The sequence below is a fragment of the Spea bombifrons genome, chromosome 5, assembly GCF_027358695.1.
Source record: "Spea bombifrons isolate aSpeBom1 chromosome 5, aSpeBom1.2.pri, whole genome shotgun sequence".
NCBI classification, from domain to species: Eukaryota; Metazoa; Chordata; class Amphibia; order Anura; family Pelobatidae; genus Spea; species Spea bombifrons.
The window spans coordinates 2,828,248-2,847,493 of record NC_071091.1 but is presented as its reverse complement, the minus strand read 5'-3'; the positions used below and the strand labels follow the sequence as shown (position 1 = coordinate 2,847,493).

The following is a 19,246-nucleotide window of genomic DNA, read 5'->3' as shown; positions in this document are numbered from 1 at the left end:
AACTAGCATACCGTCGGAAGGGCGGGGACACAACGAACGCCTTCTTCTATGTGGCCGGAAGATTCAATATTTTGGGGGCGTGGTTTGTTGCCGCGGTAATAGCAGGCATTCCCAGTACTGGCGCGCATGGATTATGTGGGTGGTTCCTGGTGCGCTGGCGTCATCATTAGCCGACATGTCACCGTCGCTCTTTGATGACGGGTCGAGCATGTTTGCTTGGTGACTTTGACAGCGGTGAGTGGGGGGTTTATGCAGGATCCGGGGCTGCAGCTGGTTATAAAGACAGGGGGGGTATCCATGAGGACAGGCCGCAGGCTCGGGATGGGCCCGGTCAGAGTTCCCGAGTACGGGGTTACAGGAGCCAGTTCTATGCACCGAGGGGCCACTTGGCTGACGGTGATGCGACCCGGTGCGGTCTCCTGCAGCTGCTGCACCCGGTGGGGCTGGTAACATATTCCCTGCATCATAGAAATCGCTGATCTAAAACTCTAGAGGCTCAGAGGTTATTCCAGACTGCAAGATAGAGTTGTTACTGTGAGAGTAGTAGCTAAGTGGACCTGCTTCCCAGCAGACGTGGCAGCGGATAGTACAGTGATGGAATTTAAGCATGCGTGGGATAACTGTTGTTGGGGAATAATTTCTGCTGTTTCTTCCCATCACCTTGTGTGTTCAGCAGCCTGCCGGTGACTTCTCTAACCAGGGTGTGAGACTCTCTGTACCCCACGTGTGGATCCTTTGTCTGATCCCTCTATGGCTGCTATTAGGAAGAGCTGTTCAGAGGTGCTGAGCTCTGTTTACAGGTAATTCCCCCCCGGGGGGGTGTAAGTGCTGTGAAAGGTGCGCTGACCGTAGCCCCCCCATTTCCTTGGCCGCTGACCGTAGCCCCCCCATTTCCTTGGCCGCTGACCGTAGCCCCCCCATTTCCTTGGCCGCTGACCGTAGCCCCCCCCCTTTCCTTGGCCGCTGACCGTAGCACCCCCTTTCCTTGGCCGCTGACCGTAGCACCCCCTTTCCTTGGCCGCTGACCGTAGCCCCCCCTTCCTTGGCCGCTGACCGAAGCCCCCCCTTTCCTTGGCCGCTGACCGTAGCCCCCCCTTTTCTTGGCCGCTGACCGTAGCCCCCCCTTTCCATGGCCGCTGACCGTAGCCCCCCCTTACGAAAAAATTACTGCAGTTTTTCTGAAGTAATACTGCAGTTTTTTGGACATGAAAAAACTGCAATACTGCACTTTTACTGCAGTGTTACTGCACATTTACTGCAGTTTTACTGCATTTGTACTTCACTGTACTGCAGTTGTACTGCAGTTATTTTTGTACGGAAGTACAATTGCAATAAAGCTGCAGTACATTGAAGTACAATGCAGTATAATTGCAGTAAAAAAAAAAAGCGCAGTAAATGTGCAGTAATAATGCAGTACAGTGAAGTACAAATGCAGTAAAACTGCAGTAAACGTGCAGTAATACTGCAGTAAAAGTACAGTATTGCAGTTTTTTCATGTCCAAAAAACTGCAGAAAAACTGCAGTAATTTTTTGTAAGGGCCCCCTTTCCTTGGCCGCTGACCGTAGCCCCCCCCTTTCCTTGGCCGCTGACCATAGCCCCCCCTTTCCTTGGCCGCTGACCATAGCCCCCCCTTTCCTTGGCCGCTGACCGTAGCCCCCCCTTTCCTTGGCCGCTGACCGTAGCCCCCCCTTTCTTTGGCCGCTGACCGTAGCCCCCCCTTTCCTTGGCCGCTGACCGTAGCCCCCCCTTTTCTTGGCTGCTGACCGTAGCCCCCCCTTTCCATGGCCGCTGACCGTAGCCCCCCCTTTCCTTGGCCGCTGACCGTAGCCCCCCCCTTTCCTTGGCCGCTGACCGTAGCCCCCCCTTTCCTTGGCCGCTGACCGTAGCCCCCCCTTTCCTTGGCCGCTGACCGTAGCCCCCCCTTTCCTTGGCCGCTGACCGTAGCCCCCCCTTTCCTTGGCCGCTGACCGTAGCCCCCCCCTTTTCCTTGTCCGTGTTTTTAGGTTCCTCCGGCGCGATGCACGCAGGGACTTTCTACCTGCCACTTGTCAGTTCCATTCCTCTGCAAACCTGCGCGACTCCAACAGAACCTCCATCGTAAGATGTGGCAGAAAAACCTACAGCCGGACGTACCCGGTGTCCCTGATCCAACCCGACGGCTCCACCGTCACCATCCAGTACAGAGAGCCGCGCAGGATCCTCGTGGTAAGAAACTTATTCCTCCCCGCAGTATCTGCAGTAGGTAAATTACATGCATCGGGGAAAGAACTAAAAAAAATATTCCGCCGTTTTCAGGCGGCTGCGTGTCAGCCATTTATTCTCGTTCTGTGATCCCCAATCTACTAGACAAACTCCCCCCAACTCCTTATCATACTGTTTGTAGGGAACAATAGAACGGCTTGGTCTTAATCACCCAGCCGGACTCTCTGACTAATGAAAGTCTATGGAGGAAAGGACTTCATTAGCATCGCCGTAAAGCATCAGCTCAGTGTGGTGTGAGAGAGTCACCCGTTTTTCATGCCCCTCGCCAGATGCCCGTTGATATCACTTCCCTGTCGGAGGAGGAGAGGAGAGCGCGGCTGCGCAGGAGGGACCAGGCCAGGAAGTCCAGCATCAAAAGAGAAAAGGAGGACTTTGGGGACGAGTTCAGCGCCGACGAGTACAGCAAGTTCTGGAAGAAGAAATGAACGTTCTGTGATCGGCGCGAGCTTCTGTACATAAACCCAATAAATGTCTATTATTTTTACCGCACCGCAGTTATTCTTCGTGGGGCTGCGTTTATTTCCCGTGGGGTGGGGCTGCGTTTATTTCCCGCGGGGTGGGGCTGCGTTTATTTCCCGCGGGGTGGGGCTGCGTTTATTTCCCGCGGGGTGGGGCTGCGTTTATTTCCCGCGGGGTGGGGCTGCGTTTATTTCCCGTGGGGTGGGGCTGCGTTTATTTCCCGTGGGGTGGGGCTGCGTTTATTTCCCGCGGGGTGGGGCTGCGTTTATTTCCCGCGGGGTGGGGCTGCGTTTATTTCCCGCGGGGTGGGGCTGAGTTTATTTCCCGCGGGGTGGGGCTGCGTTTATTTCCCGCGGGGTGGGGCTGCGTTTATTTCCCGCGGGGTGGGGCTGCGTTTATTTCCCGCGGGGTGGGGCTGCGTTTATTTCCTGCGGGGTGGGGTTGCGTTTATTTCCCGCGGGGTGGGGTTGCGTTTATTTCCCGCGGGGAGGGAGGGGCTGGACGTGTATGGGGATAAAACTGGTGGATGGTGGGAATTGTAGTTTAGCGGCAGCGTCTCCCGGCTGGCGGCCTCTGCTGGGTGGCAGTCAGATTACAGATGTCGGACGAGACGTTTTCTCCGTCACCCGCGTGCAGCACTCGCCACCGACACGGCACGCTGGGGTTTATTCAAGGGAGAGCTGGGGCTCACTGATTTATCTATACATTATACAGGGGGCGGCCACTGATTTATCTATACATTATACAGGGGGCCGGTCACTGATTTATCTATACATTATACAGGGGCCGGTCACTGATTTATCTATACATTATACAGGGGCCGGCTCACTGATTTATCTATACATTATACAGGGGCCGGCTCACTGATTTATCTATACATTATACAGGGGGCGGCCACTGATTTATCTATACATTATACAGGGGGCCGGCTCACTGATTTATCTATACATTATACAGGGGCCGGCTCGCTGATTTATCTATACATTATACAGGGGGCGGCTCGCTGATTTAACTATACATTATACAGGGGGCCGGTCACTGATTTATCTATACATTATACAGGGGGCCGGCTTGCTGATTTATCTATACATTATACAGGGGACTGGCTCACTGATTTATCTATACATTATACAGGGGCTGGCTCACTGATTTATCTATACATTATACAGGGGCCGGCCCGCTGATTTAACTATACATTATACAGGGGGCTGGTCACTGATTTATCTACTATTTTAGCAACTATGCATTATACAGCTCACACTGCACGTCTTCATCCAGAACAAATATGGCTGCTATTGTCTTTAACCGGGTCAAAGATGGCCGCAGCGCCCTCTACTCATGGTCATGTGAGTCCTGTCAGGGCCTTACCCTGAACAAAAATGGCCGTCGCTCTCTCAGCTCCGGGTCATGTGATCAGGTGTTTTGTTCCTCCCGGATTCCGTACTGCACGTGCTTCCGGAAGTCACAGCTCTGACGACCCGGGAAATGTGAGTGGAAACGGTCTGGTGCCGGAGCAGGAGAACGATATTTAGATAAAAAATAGGCGAGGGGGGTATTTACTGATATCAGGGGGGGCAGAGCAGGCAGCAGAGGGGTATTTACTGATATCAGGGGGGGCAGAGCAGGCAGCAGAGGGGTATTTACTGATATCAGGGGGGGCAGGCAGCAGAGGGGTATTTACTGATATCAGGGGGGCAGGCAGCAGAGGGGTATTTACTGATATCAGGGGGGCAGACAGCAGAGGGGTATTTACTGATATCAGGGGGGCAGGCAGCAGAGGGGTATTTAGTGATAACCCCTGGACAGCGCTGGAGATATTTAGGGTATTTAGTAAGGGGGGCAGGAGAGGGTAATTTAGCTATAAGGTAGGGGGGAACTACAACTCCCATTATTTTCAGACTGGCCTGGCTGAGGCTCATGAGAGTTCACACAGCTGTAGACCCTTATAAGTAAAGGGCAGATTGCCGCCTGGCCTCCGATCTCCTGCTGCTGCTTTATTAAATGTATTAATCATTCATTCATTTATTAATAATTCCGTCGCCGTCATTCCCGGTAGAAGCAGCCGTGTGGATTCCGCTTCCTCGTCCCGTGAAGTTTGGCGATGTTCGGATCGTCGCGAGGAGGAGTCCGAGGAGGACAAGACCAGTTCAACTGGGAGGATGTGAAAACCGACAAGCAGCGGGAGAATTACCTGGGTAACGGGGCGTGTGTGACATCATCGCTAAATTATAAAAAAAAAAAAAAAAAATCTAATTATTTATTATTTACTTCAAATCATTGTTTGTTTCATCTGTAAATTGTAACGGAATCTTTTCTGTTGGTCGGGGGTAATAATCGCGGCACGAGGTGGTGTATCGCCTGCCTTTTTTTTTTGTATCGCCTGCCTTTTTTTTGTATCGCCTGCCTTTTTTTTGTATCGCCTGCCTTTTTTGTATCGCGTCCAGCACCGTGCTAGGAGTGATGAGAGTCGCTTCTTCTCCGTCCCTGCAGGGAACTCCCTTATGGCCCCAGTTGGAAGGTGGCAGAAGGGCAAAGATCTGACTTGGTACGCGAAGCAGAAGAACGCTGGGGGTCAGATGTCGAAGGAGGAAGAGCTGGCGGCGGTGAGACGGGCTGAAGAGGAGGCCATGATGGCTGCCCTGTGAGTTACTTGGTATTATTGGCTCCTTGTTAGTGACCTGTAGAGCAGAAATACCGGGCAGGAGATCTCTGGGAATGGCCCGTTAGGTATGGGGGGGGTGACTCCCCGGAGTGTTGGCCCATTAATTACGGGGGATGATTCCCACAGTGTGGAGTTAAGACTGATATTGAGGCAGTAGTAGTAGTAGTAGTAGTAGTAGTAGTAGTAGTAGTAGTAGTAGTAGTAGTAGTAGTAGTGAGCGCCGGTAGTAGATTCCCAGCAGTGTTTGTAAGGAAGGTGTAAGTGAAACGTCCCGTATGAGACGTCAGTGGATTGGTGAGTCCGGGCGCGTTAAGGAACGGGGTGATGGGGTGATGTCTGCAGCCCGGCCAGGAGTCACGTGGACTTCAACAGCTGATGAGGAAGACTTTGATCGCGATAAGCCGTGTATTAAGGACTCCAGTGTCTTTTATTTTTTCCAGAGGTTACAAAAATGTGAAGCGTCAGCCCACAGGTCTCAGCAAGGAGGTAAGGTGTATAAAGCCGTGTGTTACCGTTTATAGAAAGAGTGGTGGTAGTGGATGCATGGAGTAGCCTTCAGACAAGATTGTTCAGAAATGGCACCCAGGTCCATGCTGTGGGATGGAGCAGCAGGAAGGATATTTCTTTGTATCCGCCATGAAAATGTGATTTACAGAAATGCATTAATAATAGAATTATTGGAGTTTTGGGCTTTGAAGGTGATGCAGAATATTACGCTTAACCCCTTAGTGGCAGATAATGCATTATTGTATCCTCTTTTATTTTTGATGTCTCTCTCCCCCCTCACTGATAGAAGCGGTGTAACAGCCTTCCCTGCTGCTTTAGCATATAAGTTTTTAATAACTTGTCTGAGCTTCCCGTTGGACCTCCAACGTTTAAAGTGGGCGATGCGGATGCTCGGGATACGGGCAGACGTTATAAAGTAACCTAATTCCAGAATATTATTTGTCGTCTTCCCCAAATGCTAGGAATTTGCTGAAGTCTGCAAGCGGGAAGCCTCAGAAAGAGATGAGAAGGACGTGGACAGAGTGCTGGGATTGGGAAGCTCCAGGTAACTTGGTTTTGATAACTGGGAAAGGGTTTTCTAACGATAAGAACTTCTTAAACTAGGATCAGCGAACACAACGTGCCATTGGAACACAGGAGTGATGGGAGTGATAAAGGAACATTGGAACACAGGAGTGATGGGAGTGATAAAGGGCCATTGGAACACAGGAGTGATGGGAGTGATGGGAGTGATAAAGGGCCATTGGAACACAGGAGTGATGGGAGTGATAAAGGGCCATTGGAACACAGGAGTGATGGGAGTGATAAAGGGCCATTGGAACACAGGAGTGATGGGAGTGATAAAGGGCCATTGGAACACAGGAGTGATGGGAGTGATAAAGGGCCATTGGAACACAGGAGTGATGGGAGTGATAAAGGGCCATTGGAACACAGGAGTGATGGGAGTGATAAAGGGCCATTGGAACACAAGAGTGATGGGAGTGATAAAGGGCCATTGGAACACAAGAGTGATGGGAGTGATAAAGGGCCATTGGAACACAGGAGTGATGGGAGTGATAAAGTGCCATTGGGACACAGGAGTGATGGGAGTGATAAAGGGCCATTGGAACACAGGAGTGATGGGAGTGATAAAGATCCTCTGTATGCCTATGAAGAGATTCCATTAAAAATCAGCCGTTTCCGACTAGAATAATCATTTATTAGAGGACCCAAAACAATGTTTTTCTGCTCTATTATCCCCTCGCCCTGCAGGGTGTATTTGATACTCTGCTTGGCATCACTCGTTTTCATTGGGCACAGAAGGGTGCCGGCGGGATAAACCCGAATCGTGCCGCTGGGGTAGAAACGCACGGCGCTCGGTTTATTAAACCTCTGCAGTAACTCCGGCGCTTCTCTTTGTGTCCGCAGTGTGAGCTCCGGCCGAATCTCGCTTTCCAAAGAGGACAAAGAAGCAGCAAAAATGGGATTTTCCGTCTTCACTGTAAGTCGCCAGCAAAATATTAACGAGCCGTTAATTACCGGGACAATATGCAGACAATGCAGAGAATGAATTTAAACAAATATAAATATATAATTTGCCAGAAAGTTTACTTTTTACCTCGTTTGGGTTGATAAGTATTTTGAGGTTTTCTCTCGCGTGTTTTTACACAAATCTTACCACCTGATGAAAAGCAGGACGGCTCCTACTATGTGAAAGAAAAAAAAATATTATGCAATTTTTTTTTTATTTTTTTTTTATAAATCTATTTTCTGACAGCACCTGAATACCGGAAAGGGAAAGGAGAACCCGCCGGCGGAGAAACAGAACCCGGACCCCGGGGAAGACAAGAAGAGATCCAGGTGATTCTCAGAGTAACCTCTATGAGGGGCTCACGAGCTCCTGCCCCGTTCATTGCAGTGTTGGTATCATTCCAGATAGAACAATGTTTGTTTTTTTTATTTATTAGATATATATATATATATATATATATTTCTATTATTATTATTTTATTGATTTTTAATTTTGATATATATAAAGTATATAAGTTCAGGTAAGAGCAGAATGTTGGAATTGTACGTACGACGATCGTGGGATTCCTATAACTATGACCTGTAAGAGAGAAATGTTTCATGCGCGGACTCTGTCTCGTTGCTCAGGTCCGATAGGAAGAAGGCCAAAAAAGAGAAAAAGAAGAAGAAAAAGAAAGAGAAGGAAAAGCTGAAGAAGAGCCGGAGAAGGGACTCCTCTTCCTCCTCCTCTTCATCAGACGACAGAGAGAGGTACGCGTTAAGCTGCTTTTGAAGCCGCTTATTTTCTTGTTGCGACTCTTTCCGATCTCCAAAAGCTGGAATAGCCTCACAGATTCCATCAAATAGCCTAAAATCCCTAAAATCAGGATGTCCCTGTTATTAATCAATAATTCCCGGTGCATTTCAGCCACGTAACACAAGAGGGAGCTCTTTCCTAGTTTTCTGACCGCGTGGACTCTCTGACCACTCCAGGGCGGCTTCCTCATCATCTAACTCTATAAATACTAAATGCTGCAGCGCTATACGCTAAATAAATATATATAGCTTTGTACGGCTGCAGCTCATCGCTCCTCTTAGATGGAGCCGTTCGGCTAGATACAGGGGTGTCCAACCTGCGGCCCTCCAGCTGCTGCAGGACTACATCGCCCATGATGCTCTTTCAGCTGAGGGGCTGGCTGAGGAGTATGGGAGATGTAGTCCTGCAGCAGCTGGAGGGCCGCAGGTTGGACGCCCCGGAACTAGAATGAAGGACGTGAATTTGTGTTAAAAGCTGTAGCTGCTAAATTTAACACTTTTGTTACCAAATACAGCACCTAGAGCTACTATATTTTTTTCCAGGAATACTAAATTGTCATGTGACACAAAAGCGCTTATTGGCCGTTGCAGTAAAAATTGAAAAAGAAAAAAAATATATATTTGTTTTATGTGATTAAACCTTTGGAGGAATAAAATATAATTCATGTTTTGTCTAAGCTTTAAAACATTAAATGCCCAAAATGAAACCATTATAATGGAATTTACAAAAGAAAACTCTTAGATATTTATTTTTCTGTATTCTAAAAAAAGGTTTTTGAAGAAGAAAAGTTTATTTATAAAAAAAAAAATAATGATTATATTTCTGAAAAAACCCAGATTGTTTTTCCTTTTTTTACTTAATATAGAAAAATATATATTAAAAGAAAAGATTGATTTTTTTTTTATTTATAAATAAAGAATATATTTCTTAAAAAACCCAGATTTTTTTTTTCCCTTTAATATAGAAAAATAGATTTTTTTTTTTTTATTGCAGGCTTGAGCTTGAAATAGAGGAGTTAAATATATATAAATTCAGAGTCTCTTGGGCGGTCAGTCGGCAGCGAAGTCTTTGTGAGCTCCCCCTTTCCGATTGGTCGCCCCCCCTGTCCCTCGCAGCCTTTTTGTGATGTTTTTTTTTTTTTTTTTTTTTTTCTGCGTGCAGACAATGCTCTTGTTGTGCGATGTCACAGTGTGACCCGTTTTCTTTCTCTTTGAAAGGAGGCGGAAGGCCGACCCCCCCAGAAGTAATCCATCATCGTCCCGGCAGATAGGAGCCTCCAGGCCTGACAGCCATTCATCGGACGACAGGGACGCGCCGAGGCCTCGTAGCTCTCGCTACCTTGACACCCATTCTTCCCCGCGCCGGCTGGCACGGCCCCCTGCCGAGGAGAGAAGCCCGAGCGGCGACTCGGGGTACAGGAGGAAGAGGAGGAGGTCGGCGTCTCCGCGTGGGGCCAAGCGGCGGCACGACACGGACTCCGACGATTAATCGGGGCCGGCGCGCAGTGGGTTAGATGATGTAGGAGGTGGGCCGCGGTGGTCTTTATCAGGGAAGACCACCTTCTGCTTTTAGACTTGTGACCCCGGGACTGCCGATTATACACCGTGAAAAAAAATCTATGCAAAGGGAAATCCATCTCTTAATTGTAAGCCCTTCTGTTCCGGGGGGTCCCGCCGCGCCGCCCGCGTTGGGTGGGATTCGCCCGTTAACCCCAGAAGCTGTCATTTAGCAGCAAGATGTGGATTCCACGCCGTGTTAATTCTGTTAATTGTTCCTAAAGGCCAGCTGGTTATTATTAATAGTCTAGAACCCGGCACCATGGAACCTGTATAGTAGGAACCCTCAGGCACCGGGTGGCAGTTCCGATACGCGAGCCCTGGGCCAGTGCGAAGGGGAGGTCGGTTTTTATGCCTATGGGCCGTGAGCTTTTAAAAAAAAGGGGGGGGGGGTGCTGCCGGTTTGGGGGTTTCTGCTGGAGAGTTCATTATTTTAGGTTCCTGATATCATTCTGTATGCTGAGCGGTGCAACCGATCAAGGTCTGTGCTCCATCGCAGCCTCCGTGGGGCTGCCTAATGATGTATTAAATCTGATATGATGTCATAAGGTAGGTGGGTGGGCTGTGTTGGTACCCGAGATGCTGCGACCAAAATATTTTCATGGGTTGAGGTTTCTCTGTGAATAGCACTTGGGAGAGCGAGTTACTGAATCATGTGCTTAATACTCAACACTCACGACCTGCACTGGCTCGGACCCCCCCATGCACATGCGCAGAAAGCACTCTCATTGATATTAACGGGGGTGCTTTCCTGCCGCCGGTTGGCTGCTTTGAGCAGTAAGCCGCCGCCCCCTTTAAAGGAAACTTCGGTGGTTTTGGGCAGCTTTCTTGGTTGCAAACGTTAAGCTTACAAGATTTTTTTTTTTTCAATTTTATTTTCAAAAACAAAACATTTTCTGTACATTTTCTACGACCGCCGTATTCAGCTTAACGAGGAAACAAATGTCATTTTTTGTTTGAAATGTATAGAAAAAGCGTCGTTCTTGTGTTCAGCGTCGCTGCATCCATTCAAGGAGAGTCTTCAATAAAATGGTTTTGCTGCGACTTTTCCAATAATGGGGACTTTTTAACCCTAAAAGGGGGGGTTAACGACTCAGGATTTTAGGATTTGAATAACATAAAATAGAAATTGAAGGGACGGAAAACTTTTTATGAACTGTTTTTAAATAAAATGTTAAATAATGTTTCTTAAAATTATAACTTTAATGAGTTAAACATATAACAGAAAGCACTGACGGCCCGACGCATGATTTCTCCCACGTTAAACTTAATCAGTCGTTGGTCTCGTCTTAGATTCAGGAGCCGTATGTCTATCCCATGCATGTTAAATACCCTCACTGTATTACCCTCTACCACCTATGCTGGGAGGCTGTTCCACTTATCTACCACCCAGTACTCTGATCGCTTCACAGATAAGTATATTGTAGTAAATCGGCGAGCCTGGGTCGAGTCCCCTTCCTATGATCCTCATGGGGCCCTCAGCCTTGTGAGATGGATAAAGTGTTGCAGACAGCAGTTTTTCCGCTTGATTCAGCCCCTGTGTCCCGGTCTGATCTTGTTTTTGTGCTGCGCTCCGGTCTGCGGGGGAGCCCACGGCCCCCGTAACAGAGAAAGATCGATTAAACCCCTTTCGGGGAAGAGGAGTTCCGTTGAGCCTGCGATAAATCCCAAGACTGGGGCAGAAGTCTGCTGGGGGGGGGTTATAACGCACAATGATTAGGACCCCCGCTCAGCATGCGGCAAAGCGCGACTAGGAGCAACTGGGAAGCGGCGACCCCCAAACACTTGGCAAAAAAACAACATAGAACACGAGGCATGGAAGATACAGAACCAGAAGATGCTCCGAGTTTTGGGGGTCCGTAGATCAAATCCAAGAAAAGGAAGAGAAAGGAAGACGCCATAATCTAAAACTAGAGGCTCAGATGGAATGGAAGGAAGATTTACTTTACTGAGAAGGTGGTAGATAAGTGGAACAGCCTCCCAGCAGAAGTGGTAGAGGGTAATACAGTGAGGGTATTAAACATGCATGGGATAGACCAACGACTGATTAAGGTTTGAGTCTTTACAGCAGGAGAAACGGGGGCCGGATGGGGCCGATCTGCCGGCAGGTTCTATGTTTCTGCTGTAACCTTTAAGAGTTCGGCAGAATTCCATTAATGTTCATACAATAAATGTAATAATAAATGTAAAGGTCCCCTCCACCTACTCACTTTTATAAGCGGAAAATACTTAACTGGAACAACATGAGAATCCTGGATGTTAAATTAGGGGACCGGACCCCCCCATTTTGGAGCAAAGAGATAATAACCCCTCTGGACCTGCTGCCCCACGGCCGGGTGGAATGTGATTTGGATCCATGCTACCCTTCAGCTGGGTGGAAGTTACAGCGTTAGCCACCAGGGGGCGCCAGCATCCTGCGCATGGAGAGCGGCAGCACAGGCTCTGCGGGTCCCTCAGCCCTTTGTGGCGATGATATTCGTAGAATGCGGGTCCGTTAAGGTCTCAGAGATGGGCCGAATAATTTTACCTACCGTTACTGCGATTCCTTTCTGTGTATATCAGTGTAATAACATTATTTCATAAATATCTACTCCTGACACGCACTCACGCTAACATCATACACCGACATACACACACTCTAACACCATACACTCACTGCAATAGCATACACTGACACACTCCCCATAACACCATACACTAACACACACTCACCCCAATACCATACACTAACACACACTCCCCATAACACCATACACTCACCCCAATACCATACACAAACACACATTCACCATAACACCACACACACTCACAACTCGCCTTCCAACTGCTCCCCCTCCCAGCTCACCCCCTCTCACAGCCCCCCCCCCCCTCTCACAGCTCTCCTTCCCTCTTGTATCGCAGGGTCACATAATGTGTATTCCGTGACCCGGCCGGGCATAACAGTGTCTGGGAAGTAGAGCCGGTTGGAAAGCAGGGCCCGAGGGGCCACAGGGGTTCATATAAAAGGACGGTCCTGCCACGGTGCATCCAAAGGGCCGACAAGCAGCCCATCTCTAGATTGTAAGCTCTTTGAGCCGGGCCCTCCTCACCTGTTGCCTCTGTATCCTACTTGTTATGTCCTGTCTACCCATTGTACAGCGCTACGGAATATGATGGCGCTATATACAATAACTATGTCACTATAGCTGCTTGACAATAGGTTCTTTTCCTCTCTGTTTCTGTTTATTACAGATTTTTACCCTGAAATCACTAATAAAAAACACTTTGAAAAAATAGATCAAAGGAACACCTTATTAAGCGATTTGGTGCATTTTTTGTTCCCCTCCGGCATCCTTATATCCCGTGCGATTGGATCACGATGTGTTTGGGCTCATTTCACAGCGGTTCCCCTCCCCCGACATGTTTTAAGATGGTCACCCCACACCGTGCCGAGGAGCCCCGGTGGGAGCCGGACGGCAGAAACCTTCTGGAGCCGGTGGCAGACGGATGAAACCCTCAATCATTTACCAGAAGACAGAACGGGACACCTGGTGGGAGAACCGCTTACCGAGAGACCACCAGAGACACTTAGAGCGCGAGGGAGCGCCTATCAGTTCATCAGCCCGTGCAGAGCTGTACGCCCCGCCGGCTGATGGGTTTCCCCGGCCTGTGGCTAGTTTTCCATTCCACGTCGGCCATCAGCGCATTTTTGGGGGTAGAAGACCCCCCCCTGCGTGGCAGATCCTTTTCCTTAGAAGCCCATATTTGTAATATTTTGACCCACTGAGTCATTCCGTATTCAGAGAGGTCAGAGGCCGCGGCTTAAACCCAGGGCAGGCCACGAGACGATTCTACGGTCAGTTTTTGAAGAACTTTTTTTTTTTTTTTTTTTAAACGGAAAAATTCTCCTTAAGCATACCCCCCCCCCAGCGCTGTATACAGCAATGTCGGTCGGTGACAAAAACCTGACTCATTTTGTTCCCTTTTTCCGCAGATCTGGAGCCGCCGTTGCTGTCAGTCATGTGATATTTTGGGTGACTTTCCCGGCTCAAACACCACACTGAGCTGATGCTTTATGGCGATGCTAATGAAGTCCGTTCCTCCATAGACTTTCATTAGTCGGAGAGTCCAACTATGTGATTAAGACTGAGACATTCTATTGTCCCCCACAGGCAGTATGATAATGAGTCGGGGGGGTTAGTAGATCAGGGATCAGATATCAGAGCGAGAATCATACAAACGGCTGATATGCAGCTGCCTGAAAACATTATATTATGGGGCAAAAACTATAGACTGGGGTAAAAAGGTAGGAGATCCCATCTAAGCCGTAACATCCGGAAAACCAGCAAACTAAACTAGATGGACCAAAAGAGTCTGATCCACCAAATTCTGAGTTTCAATGTAAGTTAACGGGGAGGAATAATTATGCAGACTCTGATGCGAGTTCTCCTATGGTATATAAAGTATGGTTTCCAATATATGATTTAAATTGGTAAACATTACATAGTCATTTACACAAATAACCTCCGACGCGCAGCTCGAAAAAATAAAAATCAGCCGGAAAAATGTGAAATAGATGGAATTTTATTCTAACAGCTTTAATTACAGTGCTCGTTCGTCCAAACGAAGACAAGTATACAAAACAGTTGATTACCATTCGTTGACTGAAAGCGATCGGCTCCTCGTCACTAAATAAACCGCTGGACGGGCCTCGCACCCCAGAACCCCAACGGCTTCAGCTTCTCAGTGTTGATCAGAAATAAAAGATTAAAAATAAAAAAGGGTTTTCTTTATAATATGTATCAGATGGCGCGTCTGAACCCGGCGGCACCAAGAAGGCCAGCGAGGAATGATTTCATACAAGAATGAGCAGGTCGTGGAAAAGGGGAGGAAAAAATAAACCAAACAAAAAAAACCCTAGAATGGAATGACTATTTCTCGGCAAACATAATGCTAGTCTGTTTCTCATGAGGTACAGAACCGTCCGTCACACGCCGTGCCATCAAGGCTCGATCCGCTTCCCCGCTACAGAGGGCTCTAACTCCTTAACCACGCGCTGCAAGGTCACCGGCTCACCTCGGGGCAGAGGGGTCACCGGCTCTCTTACTGAAAACAAAAGCCCCAAAAACCCGCATCAACCATCTCCGTAACTGCCGGGCGCTTCGCTGAGCGGCCGCTCGGAGGAAAAGGTTGTGCGGCTTCAGTATTAATCTGTAATTATTTTACACCGGAAGGTCGCTATAGACCAGCCGGCCACGAGAGCCCCCGGTGAGAACCCGGACCCTGAATGTATAAAAAACACGGCAGACGATCCACATGCAGAACCGGCAAAGAAAGTGATGCGTTTGGTTCCAGTGTGATGTAATAGGGATGACTGCGTTCTTTATGACCGTTGGCTTGTTAACCCCTACAGATTACCGACCAGCTTCACTCGAGCAAAAACAGGCACAAAAGCTACAAGTTGCAGACAGATCCGCGGGGGCAGCACCCAGGCGGACCCCCACGCAGCAGCCACACGGACCCCCGCTGTCATCATGCAAACAGTGGAGTTTAACCCCTTTAGTGTAACAGCAAAAAAAAACCTCCAGCACCAATGAGGTTAAATAGTTTGTTTTAAAGCCCTGCACCACTTTAACATGACATTCAGCAGGCTATGCGGGGCCCGACGGCCCGACAGATAAACCCACCGCCATCACCCCGAGCACGAAAAGAGGGGAAAACTCTGCGAAACCGGACCGGCAAGAATACTTCTGCTTTGAAATCTAGCATTTGAATGACTTCACGCAAATCTCAGGATTTCTGCTCCCTTCCAGTATTAAGTGGTGATGTCATACATTAAAAATGTGGAGTAATATTGCATAGGAGTAGCAGAAAGCCTCATCGGAAACAAAAACTATTTACATTAAATAAGACACCCAACTGCTTCGGGCTCTTTGCCACATTTACAGCGCGGCGGGAAAAACGCGAACCAATCCCGGCACTCGGCAGCGCGAAGTAACGCAGTTTGCCACGAGAGAGAAGCGGGGAGAAAAAAATAAGAAAAGGAAGAAATGGAGGGACGGGGAACAAAAAAACAAAACGACCAAATATGAGCAACGACCGCAGGTTTCATTTCTGGTTCCGGAGCTGATTGGACAGCCAGTCCAGTCCTTCGTAGAGCCCGTCCCCGCTGGTGGCGCACGTGGCCTGGATGTACCAGTTCCGATGGCGCAGGGAGTGAAGTCCTAACTTGTCTGTGATTTCTGCCGCATTCATCGCGTTCGGCAAATCCTGGAAGAGAAGAGGCGATAAATGCAATGAGGAGCTTCGAGGACATCGGGGAGAAAAAAAAAAAAAAAAACATCCCCGAGGAGACCAGAATCTAAAAAGCGGAGGGTCAGGGGCTGAGACGGAACGTAGAGGGGTTTATTTTGCCGAGCGGGGGTACATCAACGGGGGGTTATTAAATGAGATCGCTATAGGATTACGGGTGGCTGATCCGGGATGCATCATGTATAGATCAGCGAGGTGATTTAATAAATGGGTCTCCTGGATCATTTCTTTGTTTATAGAGAGTATATAAATGAGGGGGTAAGCCATGGGCGACTCATGCCAGCCAAACATAAAATAAAGCTTAACACACAAAAAAACAACGTGCGTATATGTGTACATGTGTATGTGTGTACATGTATATATGTACGTGCGTGTGTGTGTGTGTATATGCGTGTGTGCGGGCCTATGTATATAATATACAGCATCCAGCACGCGGAGTCCGGCTGCTCCTGATCACCGACCTGTTTGTTGGCAAAGACTAATAAGACGGCATCTCGGAGCTCATCTTCCGCTAACATCCTCATGAGCTCCTCTCGCGCCTCGTTCACTCGCTCCCGGTCGTTGCTGTCCACCACGAAGATTAAACCTACGGAGGGCGAGAGGGAACGATTCACTCACACGGGGATTCTCCGACAGAGCAGGGCGTCCGCTTACCGCGTCTCCCCGACTCCCTCGTCACAGAGCTCGATGTTTAGATTGCTTCCCCATGAAATACGTACCTTGTGTGTTTTGGAAATAGTGACGCCAGAGGGGCCGGATCTTATCCTGACCGCCGACATCCCACACAGTGAAACTAATGTTCTTGTATTCCACCGTTTCTACATTAAACCCTAAAAGTCACAATAATATGCGGTTAGAGGAACTTTCAGCCTAAAAACCATGATAGCACAAAGCATTCGACGAGGGTTTGGAAAGGGGGAGAGCGGGTGAGCAAGAGGAGAGAGCGAGCAAAGGAAAGCCTTATTAAACACGTAAACATGCATGGGATTGAATCTAAGACTGATGAAGGTTTGAGTAGACGGGCCGGCGGGGGCCGAAGCGGAGAGCTTTTCGCACCTATAGTTGGAATGGTGGTCACGATCTCGCCCAGCTTCAGTTTGTAGAGGATGGTGGTTTTGCCGGCGGCGTCCAGCCCCACCATCAGAATCCGCATTTCCTTCTTGCCAAAAAGGCCTTTGAAGAGATTGGCGAAGATGTTCCCCATGCCGGAAACGGGAGATTCGCTCAAAACAGGAAAAAATAATCTACGAGGTGAGAAAAAAAGCAAATTAGAGCAAAACCCAAAGCAGCCGGCGGGATATAAAATAACGAGAATACTTTAGGCGACAGACGGCCCACCAGAGGACAACGCGTGTCAGGGCCGGCCGCTGGCGCAGAGCCGCGAGGTTTAATGGAAGAGGCATTTATTTGCCCCGACTACCAACACTGTGCCCCCCCCCCGTGGTAACAGATGCCCGGCTGTGGAGCCGCAGTCTGCAAGATGTTGAATTGTATTAACCCTTTGAGTGCCAGCCATGGACTCCATGCGCAGCGACGCTCTAAACCATTGCCGGGGGCACATCATGAATCTGTATATCCCACAAACAAGCGACTCGTCAGCTGACACAACAGAGGCAAACAGAGTGGCAAGCAGGCAGGGGCAGGAGGGCAACTACAGCAACAGGACTGCAGCTTCTACGTCCGGTTTTTATTAAAGTACTCTGAGGGTTACCCAGCCCTGTAATATGCATGCGTTAGAAGGGGGTGTCGGGGGAAGGAGTAGCGGGTACACAGCAATGCGTGTTCTGCAGCGAGATATGAAGGGTTACCCCAGCATGTGCCCCCAAACACAGGGGGTTGTTTCAGTGGACAGGGAAGATTGTTATTTGAGCCTTTATTTGTCCGGTAGATTGTAAGCTCACAAGCCGAGCGCTCTTTACCTAACGTTATCAGTTCTGGTAGTTTTCTCGGACCCTTTGAACGCAGGGACTGTAAGAATCCCCGCGGGAAGTGTTAGCGCCATATAAATAAGTGACTCGTGACGGCGCGTGCCGGAGAAGCCGCGGGGGCCACAGATCTGCTGCACCCCATCTTTCCATTCGTATTCTCCAGCGCTGCAGAGCACGACGGCGCTATATATAAATTATTATTATATATAAGTAAATATTCGGCTTTGTAACCAGAAATAACAGGCGAGACGCCATTTCTGTCACAGTGACGGCCGAACGTCCCGTAACCTGCGGTGGGGCCCCGGATGTAATTCATTGTGTGAGATACGCCTGCGCGGTACAAGTGGAGAAACCTATGCCGTGGCTTTGTACATACACTACGGGATATCAAGGGTTCATGTATTCTATAATTGCCCCCCCAAACTATGGACGCCTCAGGGGGCCCCAGCACCCCCCCCAACTATGGACGCCTCAGGGGCCCCTGTACCCCAGACTACATCGCGTCTCTCTTGAGCTCGCTCCTGACGCCATGCAAAGCCTCAGTGCTCCCAGCCAATGAACTGGGGCTCCGGCCTTAGCTGTGGCCCGCGTTCAACATGAAGCCTGCGCCCCTCGTAAGGACAAACGCGGTGACAGGAGACCTAACATCCGCGCTCTGTCGCCTGCCCTTACCGTCCGTATGTCCCTCTCGACACCTCACCACCCCAGTTACGCCTGCAACGCCCTGCTCTCTCTCCCGTGATGAGGCCCTGCACCAGCCGCAATGTGCCGGTTCCCGCTGGCTGCCATCTACACAGCCGCTGCGAAGCCCTAGGCCCGCGACTCCCTGCTCACCTGTCCCCCGCCGCACCTGGAGCTGCTCAGAGACCCTTTCCCGATCACACGCCCGGTTCTATCCCGTACACCTTCCGCGTCTCTGAGGCGTTGGTTTACACGGCACAAGATGGCGGATCCCGGCAGCCACGTCAGAGGCAGACAACGTGCCGCGTCATGTGCGTGCGTCACTAACATGGCGACCGGTGGCGGGGTCTCGGAAGGGGCGGAGCGAAAGTGGATGAGTTCGTGTGCTGCGTCCCAGGAAATGTGGCCGAAACTAGTGATGGGAAGTTCGGATCATTAAAGTGAATCGGATCATTTCGATTCGTTCACTGAAATGATCCGATTCATGATCCGGATCTTCGGATCACTCAGTGTGTCTGCACGGAGTTACTGTTTTCCAGTAACTCCGTGCAGGCACACTAACGATTGGCCCCGCCCCTTTCATTATGAATCCTC

General features: G+C 49.3%; 3 protein-coding genes across 5 annotated transcripts; 2 read left to right on the top strand and 1 right to left on the bottom strand.

The window, feature by feature from the left end:
• The first annotated feature begins 118 nt into the window (after positions 1 to 118).
• MRPL55 (mitochondrial ribosomal protein L55) lies at positions 119 to 2,757 on the top strand. Of its 2 annotated transcripts, none has more exons than XM_053466299.1 (4): positions 119 to 234; positions 677 to 800; positions 2,005 to 2,206; positions 2,533 to 2,757. In XM_053466299.1, exons 2-4 carry the CDS (start codon positions 751 to 753, stop codon positions 2,686 to 2,688), a joined length of 408 nt encoding a protein of 135 aa, XP_053322274.1. In that variant the 5' UTR covers positions 119 to 234; positions 677 to 750; the 3' UTR covers positions 2,689 to 2,757. The 2 variants fall into 2 exon arrangements, with proteins under 2 accessions (XP_053322274.1, XP_053322273.1); XM_053466298.1 differs by having other exon boundaries at positions 138 to 234; positions 674 to 800.
• A 1,403-nt stretch (positions 2,758 to 4,160) lies between these two features.
• C5H1orf35 (chromosome 5 C1orf35 homolog) lies at positions 4,161 to 10,127 on the top strand. Its single transcript, XM_053466479.1, has 9 exons — positions 4,161 to 4,209; positions 4,779 to 4,917; positions 5,213 to 5,363; positions 5,825 to 5,870; positions 6,353 to 6,435; positions 7,299 to 7,371; positions 7,648 to 7,730; positions 8,028 to 8,150; positions 9,414 to 10,127. Exons 2-9 carry the CDS (start codon positions 4,824 to 4,826, stop codon positions 9,682 to 9,684), a joined length of 924 nt encoding a protein of 307 aa, XP_053322454.1. The 5' UTR covers positions 4,161 to 4,209; positions 4,779 to 4,823; the 3' UTR covers positions 9,685 to 10,127.
• A 5,198-nt stretch (positions 10,128 to 15,325) lies between these two features.
• ARF1 (ADP ribosylation factor 1) lies at positions 15,326 to 18,960 on the bottom strand. 2 transcript variants are annotated; one of them, XM_053467641.1, is made up of 5 exons: positions 18,806 to 18,960; positions 17,100 to 17,287; positions 16,763 to 16,873; positions 16,505 to 16,629; positions 15,326 to 16,001 (listed from the first exon to the last, which is right to left on the bottom strand). In XM_053467641.1, exons 2-5 carry the CDS (start codon positions 17,245 to 17,247, stop codon positions 15,840 to 15,842), a joined length of 546 nt encoding a protein of 181 aa, XP_053323616.1. In that variant the 5' UTR covers positions 17,248 to 17,287; positions 18,806 to 18,960; the 3' UTR covers positions 15,326 to 15,839. The 2 variants fall into 2 exon arrangements, with proteins under 2 accessions (XP_053323616.1, XP_053323617.1); XM_053467642.1 differs by having other exon boundaries at positions 18,822 to 18,929.
• Positions 18,961 to 19,246: the final 286 nt, after the last annotated feature.

Excerpts from the sequence above, each read along its gene's own strand:
- MRPL55 (XM_053466299.1), top strand. The coding sequence starts at position 751 with ATGGCTGCTATTAGGAAGAGCTGTTCAGAGGTGCTGAGCTCTGTTTAC. Across the intron at positions 801-2,004 it reads GTGCTGAGCTCTGTTTACAG|GTTCCTCCGGCGCGATGCAC; the intron begins GTAATTCCCCCC and ends CCGTGTTTTTAG. Across the intron at positions 2,207-2,532 it reads AGCCGCGCAGGATCCTCGTG|ATGCCCGTTGATATCACTTC; the intron begins GTAAGAAACTTA and ends GCCCCTCGCCAG.
- C5H1orf35 (XM_053466479.1), top strand. The coding sequence starts at position 4,824 with ATGTTCGGATCGTCGCGAGGAGGAGTCCGAGGAGGACAAGACCAGTTC. Across the intron at positions 7,731-8,027 it reads GAAGACAAGAAGAGATCCAG|GTCCGATAGGAAGAAGGCCA; the intron begins GTGATTCTCAGA and ends CTCGTTGCTCAG. Across the intron at positions 8,151-9,413 it reads TCATCAGACGACAGAGAGAG|GAGGCGGAAGGCCGACCCCC; the intron begins GTACGCGTTAAG and ends TCTCTTTGAAAG.
- ARF1 (XM_053467641.1), bottom strand. The coding sequence starts at position 17,247 with ATGGGGAACATCTTCGCCAATCTCTTCAAAGGCCTTTTTGGCAAGAAG. Across the intron at positions 16,874-17,099 it reads GACCACCATTCCAACTATAG|GGTTTAATGTAGAAACGGTG; the intron begins GTGCGAAAAGCT and ends TGTGACTTTTAG. Across the intron at positions 16,002-16,504 it reads TAGTCTTTGCCAACAAACAG|GATTTGCCGAACGCGATGAA; the intron begins GTCGGTGATCAG and ends CTTCTCTTCCAG.